At 33.4% G+C, this 21,098-nt stretch overlaps 1 protein-coding gene and 1 long non-coding RNA gene across 4 annotated transcripts; one reads left to right on the top strand and one right to left on the bottom strand.

The window, feature by feature from the left end:
• Nucleotides 1-4,898: 4,898 nt before the first annotated feature.
• Nucleotides 4,899-20,810, top strand: LOC120088633. The gene is made up of 3 exons (XR_005484995.1): nt 4,899-5,197; nt 17,988-18,076; nt 20,598-20,810. It is a non-coding gene; the product is annotated as an uncharacterized LOC120088633 (long non-coding RNA).
• On the bottom strand, nt 8,666-16,536 carry LOC120088620 (carbon catabolite repressor protein 4 homolog 5). Of its 3 annotated transcripts, none has more exons than XR_005484994.1 (15): nt 16,123-16,536; nt 15,343-15,506; nt 14,431-14,496; nt 14,282-14,334; nt 13,807-13,888; nt 12,823-12,854; nt 12,450-12,519; nt 12,074-12,166; nt 11,904-11,936; nt 11,666-11,763; nt 11,206-11,332; nt 10,103-10,188; nt 9,935-10,019; nt 9,085-9,209; nt 8,666-8,999 (listed from the first exon to the last, which is right to left on the bottom strand). XR_005484994.1 is itself a non-coding variant. In XM_039046037.1 (14 exons), exons 1-14 carry the CDS (start codon nt 16,439-16,441, stop codon nt 9,141-9,143), a joined length of 1,377 nt encoding a protein of 458 aa, XP_038901965.1. In that variant the 5' UTR covers nt 16,442-16,536; the 3' UTR covers nt 8,666-9,140. The 3 variants fall into 3 exon arrangements, 1 of the variants encoding a protein (XP_038901965.1); XR_005484993.1 differs by having other exon boundaries at nt 8,666-8,981; XM_039046037.1 differs by having other exon boundaries at nt 8,666-9,209.
• Nucleotides 20,811-21,098: the final 288 nt, after the last annotated feature.

The following is a 21,098-nucleotide window of genomic DNA, read 5'->3' as shown; positions in this document are numbered from 1 at the left end:
ACCAAACAGACTCTTATATTAAATTCTATGGGAAGATTTAACACCAAAATCAAAATATATGGGATAGAAGTTCAAAGCTCTAAGTCTAATCTTCAACTCGAGGATTATCGATACCTAATATCGAAATATATATCAACTAATGAATTTGTATTTTAGGGAAGGATAATCCAAGTTCCTTGCAAAATAAGGAAAATTGAACATGGGTGTGGTGTCAAGCCACTAACACTTCGACACTGAAGTCAGTAAGGGGTCGGGATAAGTACAGGTAATAAAGAGTAATATAGAGTGTTTTGGCCTACTTTTGACGAACAAATCCTACTAGTTTTATGTAACGGGCACTTAGGTTCATAATTTCTCTCTTTAATTTATGAAACCATTAAGTCATTACTCTTCAGATAGTCATAATACTACCACCCAAAGCTACAATCGAGACTGCTCGACTTTTCATCACTTTTTCATGAACCATGTGGTATGAATTTGGACCACTACCACTTGGTCTAGTGTGGAGGTCCAATGGTATCGCTAGGTACTACCACATGGATCCTCCATAGTAATATCAAGATCTTTACGTACCGCCAGGTACCACTAGGACCTTCATGGTATTACTACATAAGTTTTCCATGGTAACTCTAGTTCTACCACATGGGTCCATCATGATACTACTCAGATCTTCGTGGTGCTGCTACTGCTACTGTTAGGCACTACTAGGACCTCCATGGTACTATTATTACTACATGGGTCTTCCATGATACTATTGGGTACTACTAGGACCTCTATTGTACCATTAAGCACTACTAGGACATCTATGGTACCATTAGGCCCTACTAGAAAATTCTTGGTACAACTACATGAGTTCTTCATGGAACCACTACATTCCTTCATGAATCCTCTGATCTACCTCTCAGCTCCCTCAAAGGTGTTCTAAGCTTAGAGAGTTCTTTTAGCTTCTTCCAAGCTCTCTCATAGATCCTCTGAACTACTTCTAAGCTCTCTTATGGGTCCTCTTAAGGTTCCTTATAGGTTTTTTAAGCTTCGTCATGGGGTCCTTGTCAATCCACTCGGATCAGCCTTCTAAGGCCACACATGGCTATTGGTCAGACGTAGGTCCCATCGACCTTGATGTGCCTGAAGGAACTCTAATTATAGAGGACCTTTGAGCGGAAGCGGATCGTTCCAAACTCCATTGTGAAAGAACTCAAACATTTACAATTATGCTAAACAGATTATGCATTAATCAATGAATTACAACATATTTCGAATTAAATACAAAGGATGAAAGAAACAATACCTTTAAAGAACGTTTCTTCAAGTGTGTCCCTCGATCAAACTCAAACGCAATGAACAACTCGAACTCGATCTCCCTCAAACAACATCAACGAGTATCAACTCGATCCTCAAACAATCGGACACTACCACAAGATTGTCTTGGTATTCTCAGTGTGAGAATCCAGAAGTTGTGGGCTTTGACTTATTTTGGTTTAAGGGAAGAATTGGAGTAGATGATTAAGTAAGCGGTGAACAATCATATAGAAGAAGAAGTCTATCGTATAGACTTGATACTCGATCATTTAGATACTCCCAAGCTATCGTTTAGTATACTCGATACTATTATATGGTCTCTCGATTAGTAATCTGATAACTTGTTATCATGTAGAATGAAAAGAAAAACCATTTTTCTTCTTTATCCCACTTAGCCGTAAAACCGTCTAACCACCCATTAAGAGTGGTTATTGGAGAAAAAGAAATTTAATTATATATAATTAATAAATTATAAATAAATACAATAGCTAACTTATCATATTATATTTATAACTTATAGTTTTAATATTGCATCATATAGAATACATAAACCATAGTTCTTTTTCTCTTTTAATGGCATTTAATATAAATCGTATTTATATTAAATCATCAAATCAAATAATATATCAAATACATTATATCAATTATATCATATATAATTGAATTAATTGAATTATATCATATATAATCAAATTCCCTCTTGTTAATTTGAACATTTCAAACTAACCTAAAAATTGATTCTCAACTTGAATCCATTGAGCTACCAAAGGGACCTTATGGACCTGTAGCTTGAAGCTCCAACGGTACGTGAATAACTTACTAAACTCTTTAATCACAATATCCACCTTCTGTTAACTGTCGGACACTCCACTAAAGACTGACAGTTCACTCTTCGCACTACAGATATATTTCTGTGTCCATTGGATATAACCAATCAACAGTACGATGACCCTTCACAAATTGCTCGTAAGTACAGTTGGACTAAATTACCATTTTGCCACTATAGTTACATCTAACTCTTTAAGTACCACCGATTCCTCTAATGAACAATAGATCATAGTCCCACTATGACTAAACCTTTCTCATGCCAAAAGAAGGTGTGGCGCCACATTATTCAAGCCTCGGAATCAGCTCTTAAGAGAGTAATTTATCTACTTACTCCTGCATTGGGGAAGGAGTGAATTCCATCTTGTGTAGCTAAGTTCCCAACTCCCCAATTAGACGAATCCCCAAAATGGTAAGCTTGTTGAGTCAGCGATCTGGCTACTCTCACCCATGCAAATCAAAAGATTGCCCTCATAGGCAGGAGTTCACAACTCACTCAGGATCAAGGTCATGTTATCTATGGTTATCCTGATGAAATGAAAGTCTCAGTTATGAGCAGCGTTATATAACGAGACTAAACATTTCGTGGTCCAGTCATATACAAATTTTTTTGTATAGAATATCCCCGCTCGCATGTTTAATACATGAATGATCAGGATCAAATCATTTGTAGCACTTTATAACATTTGTAACATCTACAAAGCAGGCCATACTCGTAGTGTCACCAGGATAAGGTATCCCTCCTTATCCATATACTACAGACCATTTAGGTTATCACTTGAAGCACGATCCACTTGTATGTCTCCACATACATGCTTAAGTTACAACGATAACCATGGATCTTAGTTTATTGATTTTTTGGTTAATGAAACTAAAATATCTCATATTTCATAGACTGAAGTGAATAAAATATCATATATTATAAATCACAAAATGTTTGTTCATACAAGTGTTTACAAACTACAACCCGACGAGATTTAGGGCATCAACCCCAACAGTGCCATCTCAGGCTTCTATCTTTGTCCTTGGACCTTTTCTTTATAGACTTTCAATCTTTGCCCGTCTTAGTAAATCTATCCATAGAAAAATCGAAAAATGGATCAAGCTTAAATATGTATTTTGAAGAAAAATAATATGAGTGACTTGGAAACAAAAAAAAAATTTGACCATTGATGTGGTGTCAAGCGACACATACTTCGATGCTTAAGTCAGACTTAGGTTTTTTAGTAGCTTGATAGTAGAACATAGCAGAGGAGTTTTAGCATACCTTTAATGTATGACCTATTAGGGTTGATGTCATAAATCTTGTAGGGTCTTATAGTTTGTAATCATAATGTACAAACTTTTTATTTATGTAATAAAATATTTGATGTTTTATTTCCAAATTAATTGCATTAACCATAAACCAATAAACTAACATCCAAGGTTATCTTGTAGCTTAAACATATATGTAAAGACATACTGGTAGATCATGTTTAAGTGATAACCTAAATGGTCTCTAGTAGATGGATAAGACTGGATACCTTATACTGGTGACACTATGAGTATGGACCACTTTGTAGATGTTACAATTGATGTAAAGTACTACAAATGATCTAATCCTGATCATTCATGTGGAGACATATGAGCGAGGATATTTTATACAAAGGAGTTCGTATAAGACTGGACCACGAAATGTTTAGTCTTATTATATAACACCGTCCATAATAGAAACTTACATTTCACTAGGATGACCATAGGTAACATGACCTGAACCCTGAGTGAATTGTGAACTCCTATCTATGAGGGCAGTCCTTTGATTTGTATGGGTGAGAGTGGCCAGATCGCCGACTCAACAAGCCTACCATTTTAGGGATCCGTCTGATTAGGGAGCTAGGAATACGACTACACAAGAAGGAATTTACTCATTCCCCAATGTCAAGGTAAGTAGATAAATTGCTCTCTTAAGGGCTGATTCCGGGCTTGAACAATGTGGTTTCACACCCTCTCCTGGTCCAAGAGGGGTTTGATCATAGTTGGACTATGATTTATTATTTATTAGAGAGATCAGTGGTACCTAAGGAGTTAAATGTAACTACTAGGACAAAATGGTAATTTAGCTCAGTTGTACTTACGAGCAATTTGTGAAGAGTTATCGTACTGTTGATTGGTTACATCCAATAGACACAAAAATATATATGTAGTGCGAAGAATGCAACTGCCGATTTTTAGTGAAGTGCCCGACAGTTAACGGATGGTGAATAATTTAATTAAAGAATTTAACTAATTATTCGTGTACCGTTGAAGCTTCAAGCTACAAGTCCATGAGGTCCCCTTGGTAGCTCAACGGGTTTTAAGGAGAATCAGTTTTTGGATTAATTTGAATTGTTCAAATTACTTGAAGAAATTAATTATATATGATATAATTAATTATTTTTAATTATATATAACTATAATGTATTTGATACATTATATTTATGAGAGGAAATAAATATTTGAATATGATTCAAATGTTAATTATATGAATTGAATTCATATTGTTAAGTTTAATGTAAATGTGATTTATATTAAATGTCATTGGTGAGAGAAAATTGTAACTATAGGCTATATTATATTTCATACAATATTAAAACTATAGGTTATATGTTATATATGATATAACATATAGTTATATATATATATATATATATATGATAAATTTATTATTATTATTATTATTATATGTGTGTGATATTATTTAATTAACTTAAATTTTTTAATATTTTTTTTAATTATTGAGAGGGAATAAGCTTCCCTCCCCTTTTTTCTCTCCACCCACGTAAGTGTGGAAAGAGGGGTTCCTCTTCTTCATCATGCAAAACAAAAAAGGGTGAGAGAAAGATACATAATAGTTTTGTATTTTTGAGATATCTCAAATCTCTCTCTTCCTCTCAATCTCTTTCTTTCCCTCAAAATCCAAAATCACCAGAGTTCTCACTCCTCCTAGGTTCTCACTAGAGAATACCGAGGTCTCTTTGCAGCAGTGCCCATTTGGCCATTTACAGTTCGTGACTGATCGTGGGAAAGGATTCGTAAAGTTTTGAGTTCTTCAATGGTAAGGGTTTTTGAAACCTTAATTTCATTCTTTTGTATTTATTCACAAGCATGTTGTATCTTTATTAAATGCATGATTTTTGTACTATTCTCTAAAATTATGTGTTATGAATTTTTTGGAAAATAAGACGATCCCGCTTCCGCTACGGTTCCCTTCAAATAGATTCTTCATGACCTTAGTCATTTATATAGACTTAACATTATGTAACTGGTAATTGGGCTATATAACTACCCCTTCTTTAATTATGGAACCGTTTGTTGGGTGGTTGCGCTACCACTACTTCTAAGATGTAAACGAAGCTTCGTTCACTCAACTTCCCAACAGTTTCTATATGGACTGTTCGTTATCAATTATTTAGACCATTACCCACTTGGCTTAGTGCAAAGGCCAAAGGTCTTTCATATGTGCTCTTGTACTCTAGGATTCTCCCATGATTATCTTACATACCTCATGAGACTACTAAGTCCTCCATAGATTTTGGCCAATCCACTTGGATTAGTCTCCTAAAGCCATGAGTGGCTATTGGCCAGACATAGGTCCTCTTGGCGTGGGGTAGTCACCTTAGATTTTTATCTACAATCATTGATCCTCCTATTTCTGGGATTCTCTATCTTGGCATATCTCGAAAAATCTCCCTATAACGAGAACATAATATCTTGTTGGTGTTTGGGCCTCCAACTTCAAGTGGGTGGAGTAGGCTATTATAACTCAATCCATGTTTGGGACGTCAATTATAACAACTATTATAACCTACAAGTAGCTCCAACATTCCTAGGGATTTCAAAATTCTCTGCGGGTTCAGGACCCGCACTCCGATCAGGATGGAAAATCCCCGATTTGACTGGGTACGAGGACAAACGAGAGATTTAAATCAAGTCCCCGGTCGGAGACGATCTTCACCACGTCTCCGACCTCGATCCCCTTCCCATCCCTACCCTGATTTTTTAATTATTTGTTTATGTATAAAAAAAAAAGTAAAAATAATAAACATTTTAATTATACATATATAAATAGATTTTAAATATATATAAAGAAGAATATATATATATAATATAATATACACACACATATGTACATGGTAGCTTAATGTTAGTTATTTTTATTCTAATTTTCTAATATAATAAATTTATAACAAATAGTATCTTATATTTTTTAAATTATTTATTTAAACAATAATAATAATAACAATGCTAAATTTTTGCCTAAAATATTTACATTTTTAATATAAATACTAAATTTTAAATAATAAAAATAATAAAATAAAAGGTTGAAATTTTTCCATGCGAAAACACAAATCCCCGAAAGGGGATTCTCCGACCCCAACCCCTCAAAATGTGGAATAGGATGGGGACGGAGATTAAAGATCCTCAGGACAGGGATAGGGAGTGCATCCCCAACCCTAACCCACCCTATTACCATCCCTAAATATTACTATTGCAAATTTTTATTCGTTATAGTGTTTACTATTTGTTTACCATTTTCTACTCAACATCTCTTTTCCTCTTTGTTAGTGTTTACTATTTCCTATCCAAATAAAAATAGGTTGTATCTCGAACACAAAACTCAACGTCTCATACACTCTCTTAATGAATTGATGTTCATATGTGTTAAGATTGACTAAATAAATGTTTGAAAGTCTATGAATAAATAATTATTTTAATATTTACCGTAAAAGAAACCACCACACGCGTTGTTTTCATGGGGTGTTATACTAAGACCTCAAGTAATTTTTATATACACTATATACATCTATTTATTTATGTGGTGCTTAAAAATAGATTACAATTATTTAAACGCCATAATTTGAATTCTTAAATGTCAAACTGTTATTATTTTTAGAAAGGAAGTCAAAAGTACTGTGGACCATATTTTTTCCATCGGCTAAAAAATGCAAATGTCAAAATAATATGAAAAATTAAAATGCATGTACTTATTCTTAGTAATTATCATCGTAATTTCCACTATGGTCATATGTCGTGGAAAAGAGGTTTATGTGACATGTCCATTAATTTCCAGTGATCGGGATCCTGGAATACAATCAACTTGCTTCTTTGATTTTTCTTTACAATGAAAAGTAATATAAGGTCGGTTTTCAAAAAAAAAAAAAAGGTAATATAAGGTCGAATCACCAAGTTGGATAAAAAATTTGACATATTGATCACGCCAAGTTGAAAAATTGCAAAACTTAGGTCAAAATTGTAATTATCTCAATAAAAAATCACCGATTTTTTAAATCGTGTCTCACAAGTTAAAATTTATTTTAGGTTAAATTACTAATTCAGTCTAAAAACTTTTAAATTTATGTTATCCTATAAGTTCCAAATATATAGGATAGATCTTCAAACTTTCAATTATATGTCCAATAAGTCCCGAAATTTTTAAAATTTCTTATAGGCCCTTAAACTTAGGTGTCTAAATATGAGAATGTGTCTACTAAATCTTTAAACATTCAATTTTTTTTATCGATATAGCCTTGAGTCTTCAATCACTTGCATAATAGGCCATTGACTTGATTTTTTTTTTTTTAATTCACAAATCTACACAAGATCAAAAATTCAAGAATTTATTAAATATCTTTAAAGTTTGGAAGTTTCTAAAATATAAAAGACTTATTAGACACATTTTAAGTATAACAATTCAAAAACCGAACTTGTAATAAACGTTCTTTATTTACCATGCAAGAGTACTAAGTACTAAACTAACTGATAAAAAGATTATAAATGTATTTTGAACCATTTAAATCAACAATAATGATAATAATGAGCAGCAAAAAGAAAGAAAGAGAGAGAGAAGGGGGGAGAAAAGGCTAAACTTATCGAATTATATAAATTTAGTTAAATCTGGTTTTAGTCCTAAACTTTGAATCTTGTTCTATTTTGATTTAATCCCCAAACTTATCAAAAAGTGTTTATTCTGATCCTTACTCTTAAGATTCTGCTAATTCTTTGATGAACTCTGTTTAAGATGAAATTACGTCTAGCATATGTTGAGCAAAATAAAAATGAAGTAAAATACCAATCAATGCATCAAAATAGTGAACGGCCAAAATCTTGAACGTAAAATGATTTTTTGAATTCTCCTATAAAAAGTCACTTTACCGCCTAATTCAAAATTGAAAGCCCATAATTTTTAATGTTGCTAACTTATTTGATAGCCTAGTCATCCAAAATTACAGATCCTCTCATCATTATGTTTAAGAGCTAACAAAATATTTAATAGAATGGACCAAACTAAGCACTTTTTAAAAGTTCAGAAACTAGAATGAATGTTTTGAAAAGTTTAGGGATCAAAGTAGAACAAGATTTAAAATTCAGGGACCAAAATAGGATTTAAACTTATAAATTTCTACCCAAAACTTTCGGTTTCATCAAATTACCTCAAAGTTAGATAAGTTTTACCCAGGGGAAAAAAAACAAAAACAAAAAAACAAAAAAACAAAAAACAAAACAAAACAAAACACAAGAACCAAGCATAGAAATCACAACCTTTACCTAAATCTGAGGTCTAACTAGAAGAAATTAAAATTAAAGAGTGAAAATTGGTACATCGAAATTGAACCTTTTATCCTTATTCCTAATAATAGATACAGCTAACATAGACATGTGGGGCTACAAGTTAGGGACAGACTAACGCAAGATTAGGCGAACCGAATCTTTCATAACTTAATTTGTTTTTAAGAAGCATTGCACCTTCACCATAAAGTTGGAAATGACTTAATAACAGCTAAACAGGCAATGCCAGCTCCTGCATTTTTCCCAGTACTCTTACTGTCTTTTACCATTGCCTGCCAAAAAAACAGCAGCTACAAACATGCTCCCCCAGAATTATACAACTGATCTATTCAAGTACTCAAATTCTACATGCAAAGGGTGAAGAAAACAACCAACCTCCATTCAACTAAAAATTAAGGAGATGATTCAGTCTGGTGAGATTAAAGAGTCAGTCAAGTCACATTTTCATTGTCATCAAAGGCCAGTTCACACACAAGAGCAAGATGATCACTCCCCCATTTCTGCATCATAACATAATAGACTATGATTGAGAGAGAAAAGAATCCTTTTTTTTCTTTTATAATATAAAAAGATTAATCCAGCATTGTTGATGTGGGCTTGTAACGGATGGATGGGCATATTTTTCAAAATGGAGAAGAGATTTTGTATTAAACAATGAGGATTTCTCTTCTTAGTCGTATTGACAACTTTTGTTGTATTTTAGGGCATAAGACCAAGGGAAGTCCTTGATTCTTTTTGGGGTTTTGCCTCCTAAATTCTCCCACGAGATTCTTAGGGATGAGTTTATGACTCTTTAATTGACAACAAGAAGATAGTTTAAACTTTGAAGGGATAATAGCCCAAAAGTGAGAACTATAAATACCGTCCCTTGAAATCTTCCCTACCAGTGGAGAGTATCGATGATTTGACCATTACTGAACATGACAGTACGAATAAATCTCCATAACTAAGATTCCACCCACACCCAGCTGTACAATGTTAAAAAGATTCATTTATACTTACTTAATTGTCTTGCATCTCCGCCGTGGTTCTATAAAATTATTAGTTAACTCATCGATCTCTTCAAGGATTTATAACAAATTGGAGGAAAAGAGAAGGAAATAGGCAGAAATTTCGAAACTTTTATAATGGTAGGATGTCTCGAGGCAAATCGAGAATTTTCATGACAAAAACAAAACACAACTTAAAAATATTTAAACAATTAATGGTTACATTTCAAAAGTACCTCATTTGGAAGACCTCCAGTCCTCTTTAATGCATCAACAGGCAATGTTTCCAAAACCCTAACAGGGGCAAGTTTTTCCGAGTGCCTGCAATAATAATCAAAGCCAGTAACCAAAGTTCTCAAGGCCAAAGCATGACAAAATTTTCTTTCAACAACAAAATCCGATACCATATATAATCAACAGTTCCCATGAACTTGGAGTGGAATGAAGTTGCTAAAGGTTCTCCATTAGCATCTCTTGTTTTACAACTTCCCTAAAAGTTTAAGCAACTTGGATGAGAGAGAGTAAATGAAACTAGATAGCATTAAATAACTCTTACCCCCTATTTCAAAAATGATAAAAAGTTAAAATCAACGTTGTTAAAATCGCAAGATGAAAACATGAAAAAAAATTCTTAAATACTACCTTTTATTATTATATATAAACCATATACCACATTTTTTTGGGAAAAGAAAGGGGAAAAACTTTTTTAAAAAAGAAGTTTAACTTGTGCCGCTCTCCTTTATATAAAAAATCCTAAAGTTATATTAATTTTATGTCACATTTCAAAGTATTAGATTTCATTGCAGCCAAAGCATCTTACTTTATTACAAAGCTTGACAGAACTAATGGTCCACTTTTTTAACCCATCTTTTATATTTTTGACTTTCAGCGTTTACTCATTCCTTGGTGGTTCCTTTCGCACATAAAGTAACGTCCATCCCCTACTATTTAGGGACTGTTTTGGAGGTTGGAATGTAATGAGAATTACTGAAAATCAGAGGAATGTGGGAATGAGTGAGAAATCAAGGGCATAACAGAAATAGGATCGTGAAACGTGAAAACAGTGAGAAAGAGGGTTGGGTTGAACAATATAAAAACGGAATGAGTTTGGTATTATAAATCGAGACCAAAACATTTAATCTAAACATGGGTTTTGGATTACATTACATAACAAACTCATTCCATTATGGACCACCAAACAGTTCCTTACAGTAACTAAAACTCACTCCACCGGCTAACAAATTTCCTAAGCAATTGTTACCTCTTTTGCAGTGCAATATCGTTTGTATAACTTCTTTCAAGATTCCTTAGGGGTGATTCTTTTTTGAATATTTAAATTAGTGAATTCCAAGTCTAAATTGGCGATTGCTTTTTTAAAACGTACCAGTCAATGAAACTCATTCAAACACCATGAGAATCAATCACCTCATTTTCCATTTTAACTTATATGATAAGCACCGAGTGTACTAAATAAATAATGAGAATTTAAGAAGATCAAACATCTTACAGGAACTCCATAGTACGCACTGGAAAGCTTTAAATGGTGCTGAAGATGGGTAACATTCTCACTACCAGATGCAATCCTTATTTCCTCATCACTCCATCTGAAGGACCTTGAGGCTGAAACATTGGACCTAGCCAACAAATGATACATATAATACATAAAAGGAAAGCTACATATTAACCTCTATTCATATCTGCAATATGGTCCAAATAACATAAACACCTCATCTTTTAATCCTCTACACTAGACAGTAAAACTTGATTTATGATGTCATTTGTCAATAACATGCAATACTGTTCTACTCCTAAATATTATGGACATTGTGATAGTACTGAAAACATGCATGCTTAGGAGCTACTCTAGATAGAAGTATAAGCTATAATTGATTGAGAAAAGAGATTAAAAAATAAATAAATAAGTAAAAAGAAAAGAAGGAAGACATTACATTGAAGTTTAGGCATACCATTTTGTACCCTCACTACAAAATCTGAGGGTTCTATGTGATGATGAAAAATCAAGCTGCCCTGAAATCTTTCTGCGATCATGCAGTTGTATATCCAGCTGCTCAACCACCAAAACAACTTGAAGTGAATTTCCAACCATGGAAACACAAAACAGAGGAATTCAAGCAAATTGTGTTCAACAATCCTAAACTACAATAATAGATTATATAAAAAATTACCAATTAAAAGTAAACTGACCTCTGATGAAGCCAAAAACTGATACATTGCACTCTGATCATTCGAAAAAAAGAAAATTTAGAGACAAAACAAGATCAATTGCTAATATGGTGAAATTGCTAGCAAGGGTGATCGGGTAAATATAGTTTCTGATACAGTAGGAGGAGTCCTCTCCAGTGAAAGAGAATTACCTTTGGAATGCTATTCAGATCCCCAGCAATAATAACAGGTATGTTTCCCCATCTTTGAGAGAGATTATGAGCTTTTTCAAGAAATAGTCTGACCTATACCAGCACTATGTAACAAAATTAATGCACTGAGATGCCTAACATTTGTTTCTTAAAGGACAATTCAAATAAAAGATAAAGAATATTTTATAACTACCTAACCATACCAGAAAAAGGAAAACAAAAAAGAAAAGAGAGGGAAATAACCAGGAGACTGCAACTAATGCTAAGCCGACATTCAAGAAGATTCAAACAGAAAAATAGTTGGCGCAAAATCACATAAAACTATTAAACCATGCAACAAAAACTACAAACATTCAAAGATCACAGTAGTTGATACCTGCCCGAGCTTAATGTCTCCACGATTTGGGTTGAAAAGAACGTGTATATTCCCAATCACAAAGCTTCGGCTACAGTTAATAAACATGCATAGAAGTTAAAGAAAGAACAAGTAGTGAGACTACTGAGATACAACCGTTTTTATCAAATATTATTTAATTTCTAAACATGACATACACATACATGCAGAGGGAGTGAAAATAATATGCCCAGTACTTTAGATAATATTCCTCAAAATAATTTATGCAAAATCAAAGGCACTTGCATGTAATTTTCTAACCATATCCATGAAATTTGTTTCTCATTTTCAATAAAGAGGTCAACGAAGAAATTTGACAAATATAGTGACAAATTTACAGAAATGCAGAATGTACCTTGTTTTGGACTTTGATTCTGGTTTATTCATCTGCCAATTTAAAGTGTAAGAGAAAATGTAAAACGTTCTACAAAACCATAGATTGACAATAAATCATTTGAAGCACACACGATGACCTTCATTATCAAGAAAATATGCCATATCAATAACATACAAATAAAAAATAAAAAATAAAAGGCAGCAATATTTCTTCATAACAATTCCAGTTGAAGTGGTGGTAGCAGCAAACTAAGAAGAAATTGAAATTTTAACCACTATTAAATTTAATAGGAAATACATTTGAAAAAATACATCTACACATCTACAGTTTTTTTTTTTAAAAAAAAAAAAAAAAGAGAAAACTTAACTTTCATTAAGAGGAAGATGAAAGAGTACATGGGTAACCCATAAAAAGGAGTCAAACTATAAAATATGGCTTCAATCAAGAGATAAGACTTGGCAAATAACTTATTTAAAAAAATCTAGAAACCAAGACCTGAAGAGAAACAGAGAATCTAAACGAAGGACCAAACATTGATAGAAGAACTTTCACACCCTCTGAAGATTTTGTTGCTTCTCTTGCTCCAAAGCTCTCACAAAATAGCACACACCAACCTATCGACAAAACCGCCCTTTATTGCAAACAGGCAGGTTGAGGATAAGCTCCTAAACCGACTCCCTACAACTCACTGAGCTAACAAATCTTATAACCTTGCTTGAACGAGATCTATTTTATAAGTTGTACAACTATGTTGTCGAGTACTAAGGAGACCAACCAACTACAGCAAGTAGGCCTTCCCAAAAAAAAATCCTCCCCTCCCCAAAAAGCCAATAAAAATAAACCAAGCCGTTAAAAGAATCCTATGAATGTGTGAATGATGGAAATTTTTGTACATAATTAACGGGAAGAATACATGAAAACAATTGAAGTTTTAGTTTAGCATGGTAACTTCCCAAATGAATATTAAATATAGCAGAATGATCTAAATGGATTTTTTTATACCTTCAAAACACATAGTTGAGCAACATTGTTCCGTAGCCCACAACTCTGGAACTCTATAGTTTCTTGATGCAAAAGGGAAAATCTGTAACCAGAAGATTTTCAACTGACAAGTAATGAAATGAGAGGACCACTATAGAAAATATGAAAAGTACATTACATATTCCAGAAAAAATAAATAAATAAAGGCCAGTAAATGTGCTGAATCACCATACATATAGATACAGATAGTAAGGGGCAGCCTAATAGAAAACGAAAATCTAATTTGCGAAAAATCTAAATTTTAGAATGCTTATAATAGGAAAATTTTTCAGTTCTGACATTAGTAATACAAGTCCATGCGACATCTCTCATACATATTGGCAGATTTACAAGGTACTGAGTCATTTTCAAAAAATTCACAAGATCTCATCTATTTGATGATCTTATAAATCAACAACTATAATTCAAAAATATCAGGAAGGATGAGAGACGTTACTGTTTGTCAATCCAAAATATTGCACAGCCATCATTTGCTTCACCTGTTCTAGCCTATAAAAGATCGCCAATAAGTTTTCTTGATGTAGTACAAATAACCCATAAGTAGATTATTGGCAATTAACTTAACACAAAGTATCCCAAACACACCTTGTAAACACCTTTGTAGCCATAATTTTGGAAGAGTTCATCTAAATCATTAAAACGGTCAACCTCCTGCAGATATATAGTTTCATTTGCACAATTAAAAATTCACTCTTAGCCCCTATTAAATATCATGGTTGAAAGAGATTTGATGAACAGCACAACCTAAGAAACAAGAGAACTTGAGACATTTTTATTTAGTCACTATGAGAATAAGAATGGGACACTAGACGTCCCTCCCCCTAAAACAGCAACTTGAACCTTCCTAATTTCTCATGTCTTCTATTTGATGCATAAAGTATTGGCCTTAAATTGGTAAGAAAACTCAGGCTGCTTACAGAAAACCTGGAGTAGAACTTGAAAGCCTTTGATAAAATAGGCCATTGACTTTCCAAGTCTCTAAAACTTTTGATATCTAGTTTTGCCTCAACTACTTGTCCTACATCAGAAACAACAAAGCTTATATCTTCAGTAGTTTTGCAATTTGAGTCTAGTAGGAAAATTATGGTGAAATTTACAAATAAGAACGACAGTTGTAAGACTGCAATTCGTTATTGTAGGCTTTAAGAAAATATATTTCTTATCAGGTTATGTTTCTCTTATTTCAGATTTCTATGAGCAAACTATTCCAGTTGAAGAACCACAAAAGACATCAAAGGGTAACTAAACATCGATTAAATTTTGTACAATGACATTAGAATTTAAAATTTTAATGAGCAAAGATAAAATGATCCCCCTTAAATGAAATTAAGGAACACGTGAGAAGGACAGGAAATGAGGGTTGACCTGTTCATGGAAGGACAACGAGGATAAAAACATTTAAAAGATAGAAACTCATAATGTGACCACAATATACAGAGTTCACCTCACATCTTAAAAGTTAAAATGCAATAAATAAATTGGAGTCTAACAAATTACCTGCAAGCATAAGATGCCTGCATTGTAAAATTTAATTGCATTGCATATAAGCTCTTTCCGGAAACTCCAATCCAAGAATTTGGAAGGCACTCTATGATACAAATCTGGATGCTTCAATGCATTTTCCACTCCTAGTATATTATATGAAGCTACCATAATCCTATCTGAAATAAAGACAATAAATTGTTAAGTATGCAATGGCAATACCCCCACAAATGGAAATATCACATATTTTCCTCCCCTTTCCTTCTGTTCTTTAACGGGAAATGGGGTGCAAAGAATGTGATAATCAAGTGCCTTTTGAAAACCCTCCAAAAGAACGACCTTACTTGAACAGGACCTGTTCTATAGGTTGTACAACCATCTTGATATGAAAGAAGTAAGGTTTCTGAATTTCAAGGCCTGTCAACTAAAGAAAGGAACCAGGTACCAGAATCTAAACTGTGAAGAATTTCCAAGTTTCTCCGGAGTAATCAAAATAAATATTGGACTAGAATAAGTTGCAGCTCTCAATATATTTACCAAGACTGAAGGACAACAAAATCAGGTAGTATTAGGAAAACCCTAATTCTTCCTATTCATGTATTCAAAACTCATGAGCTGGATGAAAGTATGACTCGAGGCACATGAAACTATACAAAAATTAAACATGGGAGGATAAATTGGCTTCAATAACGAACATAGAACATGAGGTCCTCTACCTACATTCAACTCTAGAACATTATAGCATAACAGCCATCGTTCAGCAAGAGCCTCACAGAACTGATTAAAATACATTACCTATAAATCTCGAGCAATCACGAGCAGAGTACACCCATCGACGATGACCGTCCGTTTGACTTGATCTCCTCTTCTTGTGCTTTCGTGAAGTTCGAGGGGGAGAACGAATTGACTCGAAGCTATTCGATTCGGCAAGCTTTTGAGGCTCGGTAGATGTTGGGATTGTGGTTTCTGAACAGGATGCTAATCTCCGCCTCTTCTTCCGGTGATCGTTGTGACTCTTGTGAGCGCAGTGTGCAGCGTTTGTTGAGGGTTTGCGCTTATTCTTCTCTGGTTTGGCTCGAATGTCCATGGTTTCATCGAGGCTTTTTTCGATCATCGTTACAGGCGGTGACTCAAGTTACACGGCAATCGTACTTAGCCTTCGCCCTCCGTCGGCTATGCCAGAGCAATTACATAAACAAAGTTACATTAATGTTTGCGTTAATAATCACTTTTATTAATAATCGAATTAGTGATTGTGAAAAATATTTTTAAGATTTAAAGAAATTTCATGCACTGTAAATCCTTGAATTAATCGAAAATCAATTTTTTTTATAAACTATTAAGATTATGTTATTACATAATAAAAATTCAACACTTAATTTTAAAGAGGTTTTTTCATAATAGGGACTAAATTGTTACAATTTTCAAAATTTAGGTAGTAAATTATTACTTATTAAAGTTTAGGTATTAAATCGTTACAAATTTGAAAGTACCTGAACTAAATGGTTAATAACAAAAGTTTAAAAACTAAATTAAATTTTTATCAAGTTTATTAAAGTTTATGGAGTAAAAGTGATTTTTAACTAATGTTATCATTGAAGTTTTATCAAATCAAGCTTTGAAGGTTTAAAAGCATGATTTATCAATCTTCTAAAAAAGTATGATTTTGCCAATAAGAGCATAGCTCAACTGGCATAGGGAATATTGATTCTAATTGTTTTGTAGTGATTGAGTTTTGGACGGATCAAACTTTTGCATGTCCTGTGACTTTGTGAATAGTGGTGAAATTGTGTAGATTATTAGTTGAATTAGCTGAAAATTAAGAATGACCATTAACTACTTGAATGCATGAAATAAAAATTGTTGCTTTATGTTGCTTTTACTAGGGGTGTTCAAAAAACTCGATAACCCGACCAACCCGAACTATCCAACCCAAACCGCAATGGTTGGGTTGGGTTAAAAATTTAAAAAAATTCTGGGTCGGGTCTCGGGTTACTCGATTTCAGGGTCGGGTTGACCCGACCCGACCCAAATATATATATATATATATTAAAAGTTAAAACTTATTAAGTTATTAGGTTGCAATTAGCAATTTAGCGAGCCTGACTAGCGACTGCACTGCCCGAGCGAAGCGACCGCACTGTCTTGAAACCCTCGCCGGACGCCGCTCCTCTCGCCATCAACTTCCAATCGAGTCGACTACTCCCCTTACCCCGTAAGCAGCGAGCCCGACTACACTGCCCAAGCAACCGCACTGTCTTGAAACCCTTGCCATCGTCTTGAAACCCTCGTCGAACGCCGCTCCTCTCGCCATCGACTGCCAATCGAGTCGTCTGCTCCCTTCAGACTATCTCTGTCTCGTCAGATCCAGTCTCCGCCTCACCTCACCTCGCCTACTACTCTAAGCTTCACGAATGACTCATCATTAGGGGTATTTTCTTCAATAAAGTAAGTAGATAACATAAAGACTCTATTTTCTTCAATAAAGCAAGTAGATAACATATATGTTTGGTTGATAACATGTAGAACAATTTGGTTGAATGGCTTTCTTCAATTTCTACTATTTACTGATATTATTCTATAAGTGAAATTTCTACTATTTGCTGATATTGTTCTATAAGTGGGATTATTAATATATTAATTTTTGTTCAATCTCTCAGTGTCTTGAGAACAGTTAGATAGATTCTTCAAAGTCATCACAACGGACACGGAATCAGACACTGCTGAATCACCATTTTCAAACTTCCCCGTGAGTAAACTAAATTAATTTTTATTGTGTAGTGTGTACATATACCGTTTATTGAGAAGCTAGATAGTGTTTGTTTGTTATAAGTTAATCTTTATACAGTTAGATAGTGTTTGTTTGTTTTTTTCAATTGTATAGGTAGGTGTAATTAGTTGTTTACTAGTTTCATTTATTTTATAGATGGACAGCAGTAGTGGTAATGCAAATGGAACCAGTAATAATGAAATGCCTCCTCCTCCTCCTCCTTCCCCTCCTAATGTTAGCCAAACTACTACAAATATATCACCTCTACCTCCCAAGTCCAATCGAAAGAAACCTAATAAACCAACCTCTTCTGTGTGGGATCATTTCACAAAAATGGAAGCAAGTGGTCATGACGGAGATAGGTGCAAGTGTAACTATTGTGGTAAAGATTACGTATGTGATAGTAATACTTGTGCAACTAGTACTTTATGGAAGCACTTAAGAAATCAATGTAAAAAGTGCCCATATAAAGAAGAAAAAAAAGGACAAACCACTCTAACTCTCGTACCTTCAAATGATGGAAAAGGAGTCAATGCTAGTAACTTTGTGACGACATTGTTTAGCTAACAAGCGTGTAGACTAGCATGTGCCAAGATGATAATTATGAATGAGTTATCATTCAAATTTGTTGAAACAGAGGGTTTTAGACACTTTTGTAGTGTTTCATGTCCTAAGTTCGATGTTCCATCGAGAGTCACAATCATTAGAGATGTATATCAACTTTATCTTGAGGAGAAAAAAAAAGTTGAAATCATTTCTAGTTAAAAGCTCTCAAAGAGTTTGTCTTACTACCGATACATGGACTTCGCTACAAAATGTGAACTAAATGGTCATCACTGCACATTTTATTGATTCTGAATGGGTTTTGCATAAGAAGATTTTGAGCTTTTGTCAAGTTGCTAATCATAAGAGGGAGACTATTGGGAAGATGATTGAGAGTTGTTTGTTGAAATGAGGGATTGAAAATTTTTTTTCCATCACCGTTGATAATGCAAGTTCTAATAATGTGGCTATTTCTTATGTTAAGAGAAGACTTAAAAGTTGGAAATCGGTTGTTTTAGATGGAGAACTATTATACGTGAGGTATTGTGAATGATGGACTGAAAGATATGCATGATTCTATTGCTAGTGTTCATAATGCTGTGAGATATGTTTGATCATCACCTAGGAGAATGGAAAGTTTAAAGCTTGCGTGAAACAAGAAAAAATTCAGTGTAAGGTTCTTGTATGTTTAGATGTGGCAACTAGGTGGAATTCTACTTATTTAATGCTTGAACATGCAATTAAATTTAAGAAAGCTTTTAGAATTTTAGAAGAGGATAAAGAAGACTCAGATTTTGTTGATTACTTCAAGGAAGATGATCGTGGAAATAAAAGATTGGGCCCCATGTACATCTGATTGGTTGATTGTAGGTGTGTTTATTAAGTTTTTAAAGAGGTTTTATACTGCCACCACAATGATAAGTGGATCTTCATATGTAACTTCTAATGTTGGTTATAAGAAAATTAATAAAATTCAATTTGCTTTAAACAAATGGAGTAACAATACCAACTCTGTTCTAAGTATGATGGCTACGAATATGAAGACCAAGTTTGATAAGTATTGGGGTTCGCTTGAAAAAATGAATAAATTGATGTTTCTGGTTATGGCCATTGATCCTTGGTACAAGTTAAAGTATTTGAATTATTGTCTTTCCAATGTTTATGACAGTGATGTGATTAAGGATATGGTTGAGAGTGTGAAATTATATTTGTATCGTCTATATGACTTTTACAAATCACATAACACTTCACTTCGAGGTAGCATAGTACCAATGATTCTCAACAATAAAAAATTGTCAATATAAATGAAGATGATCATGGGGTGGACGAAGATATAGATGATCCGTGGATAACTTTTAAGAGGTTAAGAGAAGAAAAAAGTTCTTTGGAAATGGAGAATGATTTGTCTTCTTATTTGTCTGACAAGGTTATAGAGGATAAAGATGATTTTGAGAAATTGTATTGGTGGAAGATGAATGGCTACAAATATCCCATTTTATCAAAAATTGTTCGAGATGCTTTGGCAGTTCTGATATCTACAGTCGCTTCTGAATCTGCATCTAGTATAGGAGGGAGGATTCTTGATTCCTTTCAAATTTCTTTGACTCCAAAAATAGTGGAGACCTTGATATGTACACAAAATTGGATTCGTAGCGGCTTAGTGTTACTAGATCTCCATCCACAACTTGAAGAGTTAGAGAATTGGAAAAATATTGAATCGGGTAATTAAATAAATTTTTTTATTGTACATATCTAATTTGTTTAATGCTCATAATTAATATATTTAATTTTGCATGATTTGTTTTGTAGAGAGTCCATCCTCCTCTGTTGTTTTGAAATAAGGAATTGAATTTGGAGCATTCTTATGATTTTAGTACTAAGTTTCACTACCATAAGATCAAATATTATTATTACTTATAAATGACTCTATTGGTTTAATGTATTTGTAATTTTTCAGGAATTGAGAAGTGAAGAGACCAAAGAATCAAAGATGAAGAAGAAAACTCACTCAAGTCATTCTTCATGCTCATGGTACTTTTGAATGATTTGGAATTTTATGTAACAAACCAATAGTTATTATTAAACTTGGACATTTTATTGAACTTGGAATGATTATTATTGAACTTTGTGTCTTTGAGTAGAGATTTTGAACTTGAACATTTGAATTGAATTATTTGAGGAAGTTTCTTTTGAAGTTTATATTGAATTTATGGTAGTTGTATTTTAATGTCAATGCTAAAATTTCACAAAGATTACATGTTTTTTATTATTAAATTTTTATTAATTGATTTGATATAATACATTTAGAATTAGTTCACTTTTTTAAATATGAAGGTTTATTGATCCAAAAAAATCAAATCCTTCAATAGAGAATGAGAAGAGAATGATTAAGAAAGTAACGGAAAAAACAGTCAAATTAAAAAAAAAAAAAAAAAGAACCGGTGACCCAACTCGGCCC

This window comes from Benincasa hispida, chromosome 1, assembly GCF_009727055.1.
Source record: "Benincasa hispida cultivar B227 chromosome 1, ASM972705v1, whole genome shotgun sequence".
Taxonomy (NCBI): domain Eukaryota; kingdom Viridiplantae; phylum Streptophyta; class Magnoliopsida; order Cucurbitales; family Cucurbitaceae; genus Benincasa; species Benincasa hispida.
This window is presented reverse-complemented; position numbering and strand designations above follow the sequence as displayed.

Excerpts from the sequence above, each read along its gene's own strand:
- LOC120088620 (XM_039046037.1), bottom strand. The coding sequence starts at position 16,441 with ATGATCGAAAAAAGCCTCGATGAAACCATGGACATTCGAGCCAAACCA. Across the intron at positions 14,335-14,430 it reads GCTACAAAGGTGTTTACAAG|GCTAGAACAGGTGAAGCAAA; the intron begins GTGTGTTTGGGA and ends GATCTTTTATAG. Across the intron at positions 9,210-9,934 it reads CTGGAGGTCTTCCAAATGAG|AAATGGGGGAGTGATCATCT; the intron begins GTACTTTTGAAA and ends GTTATGATGCAG.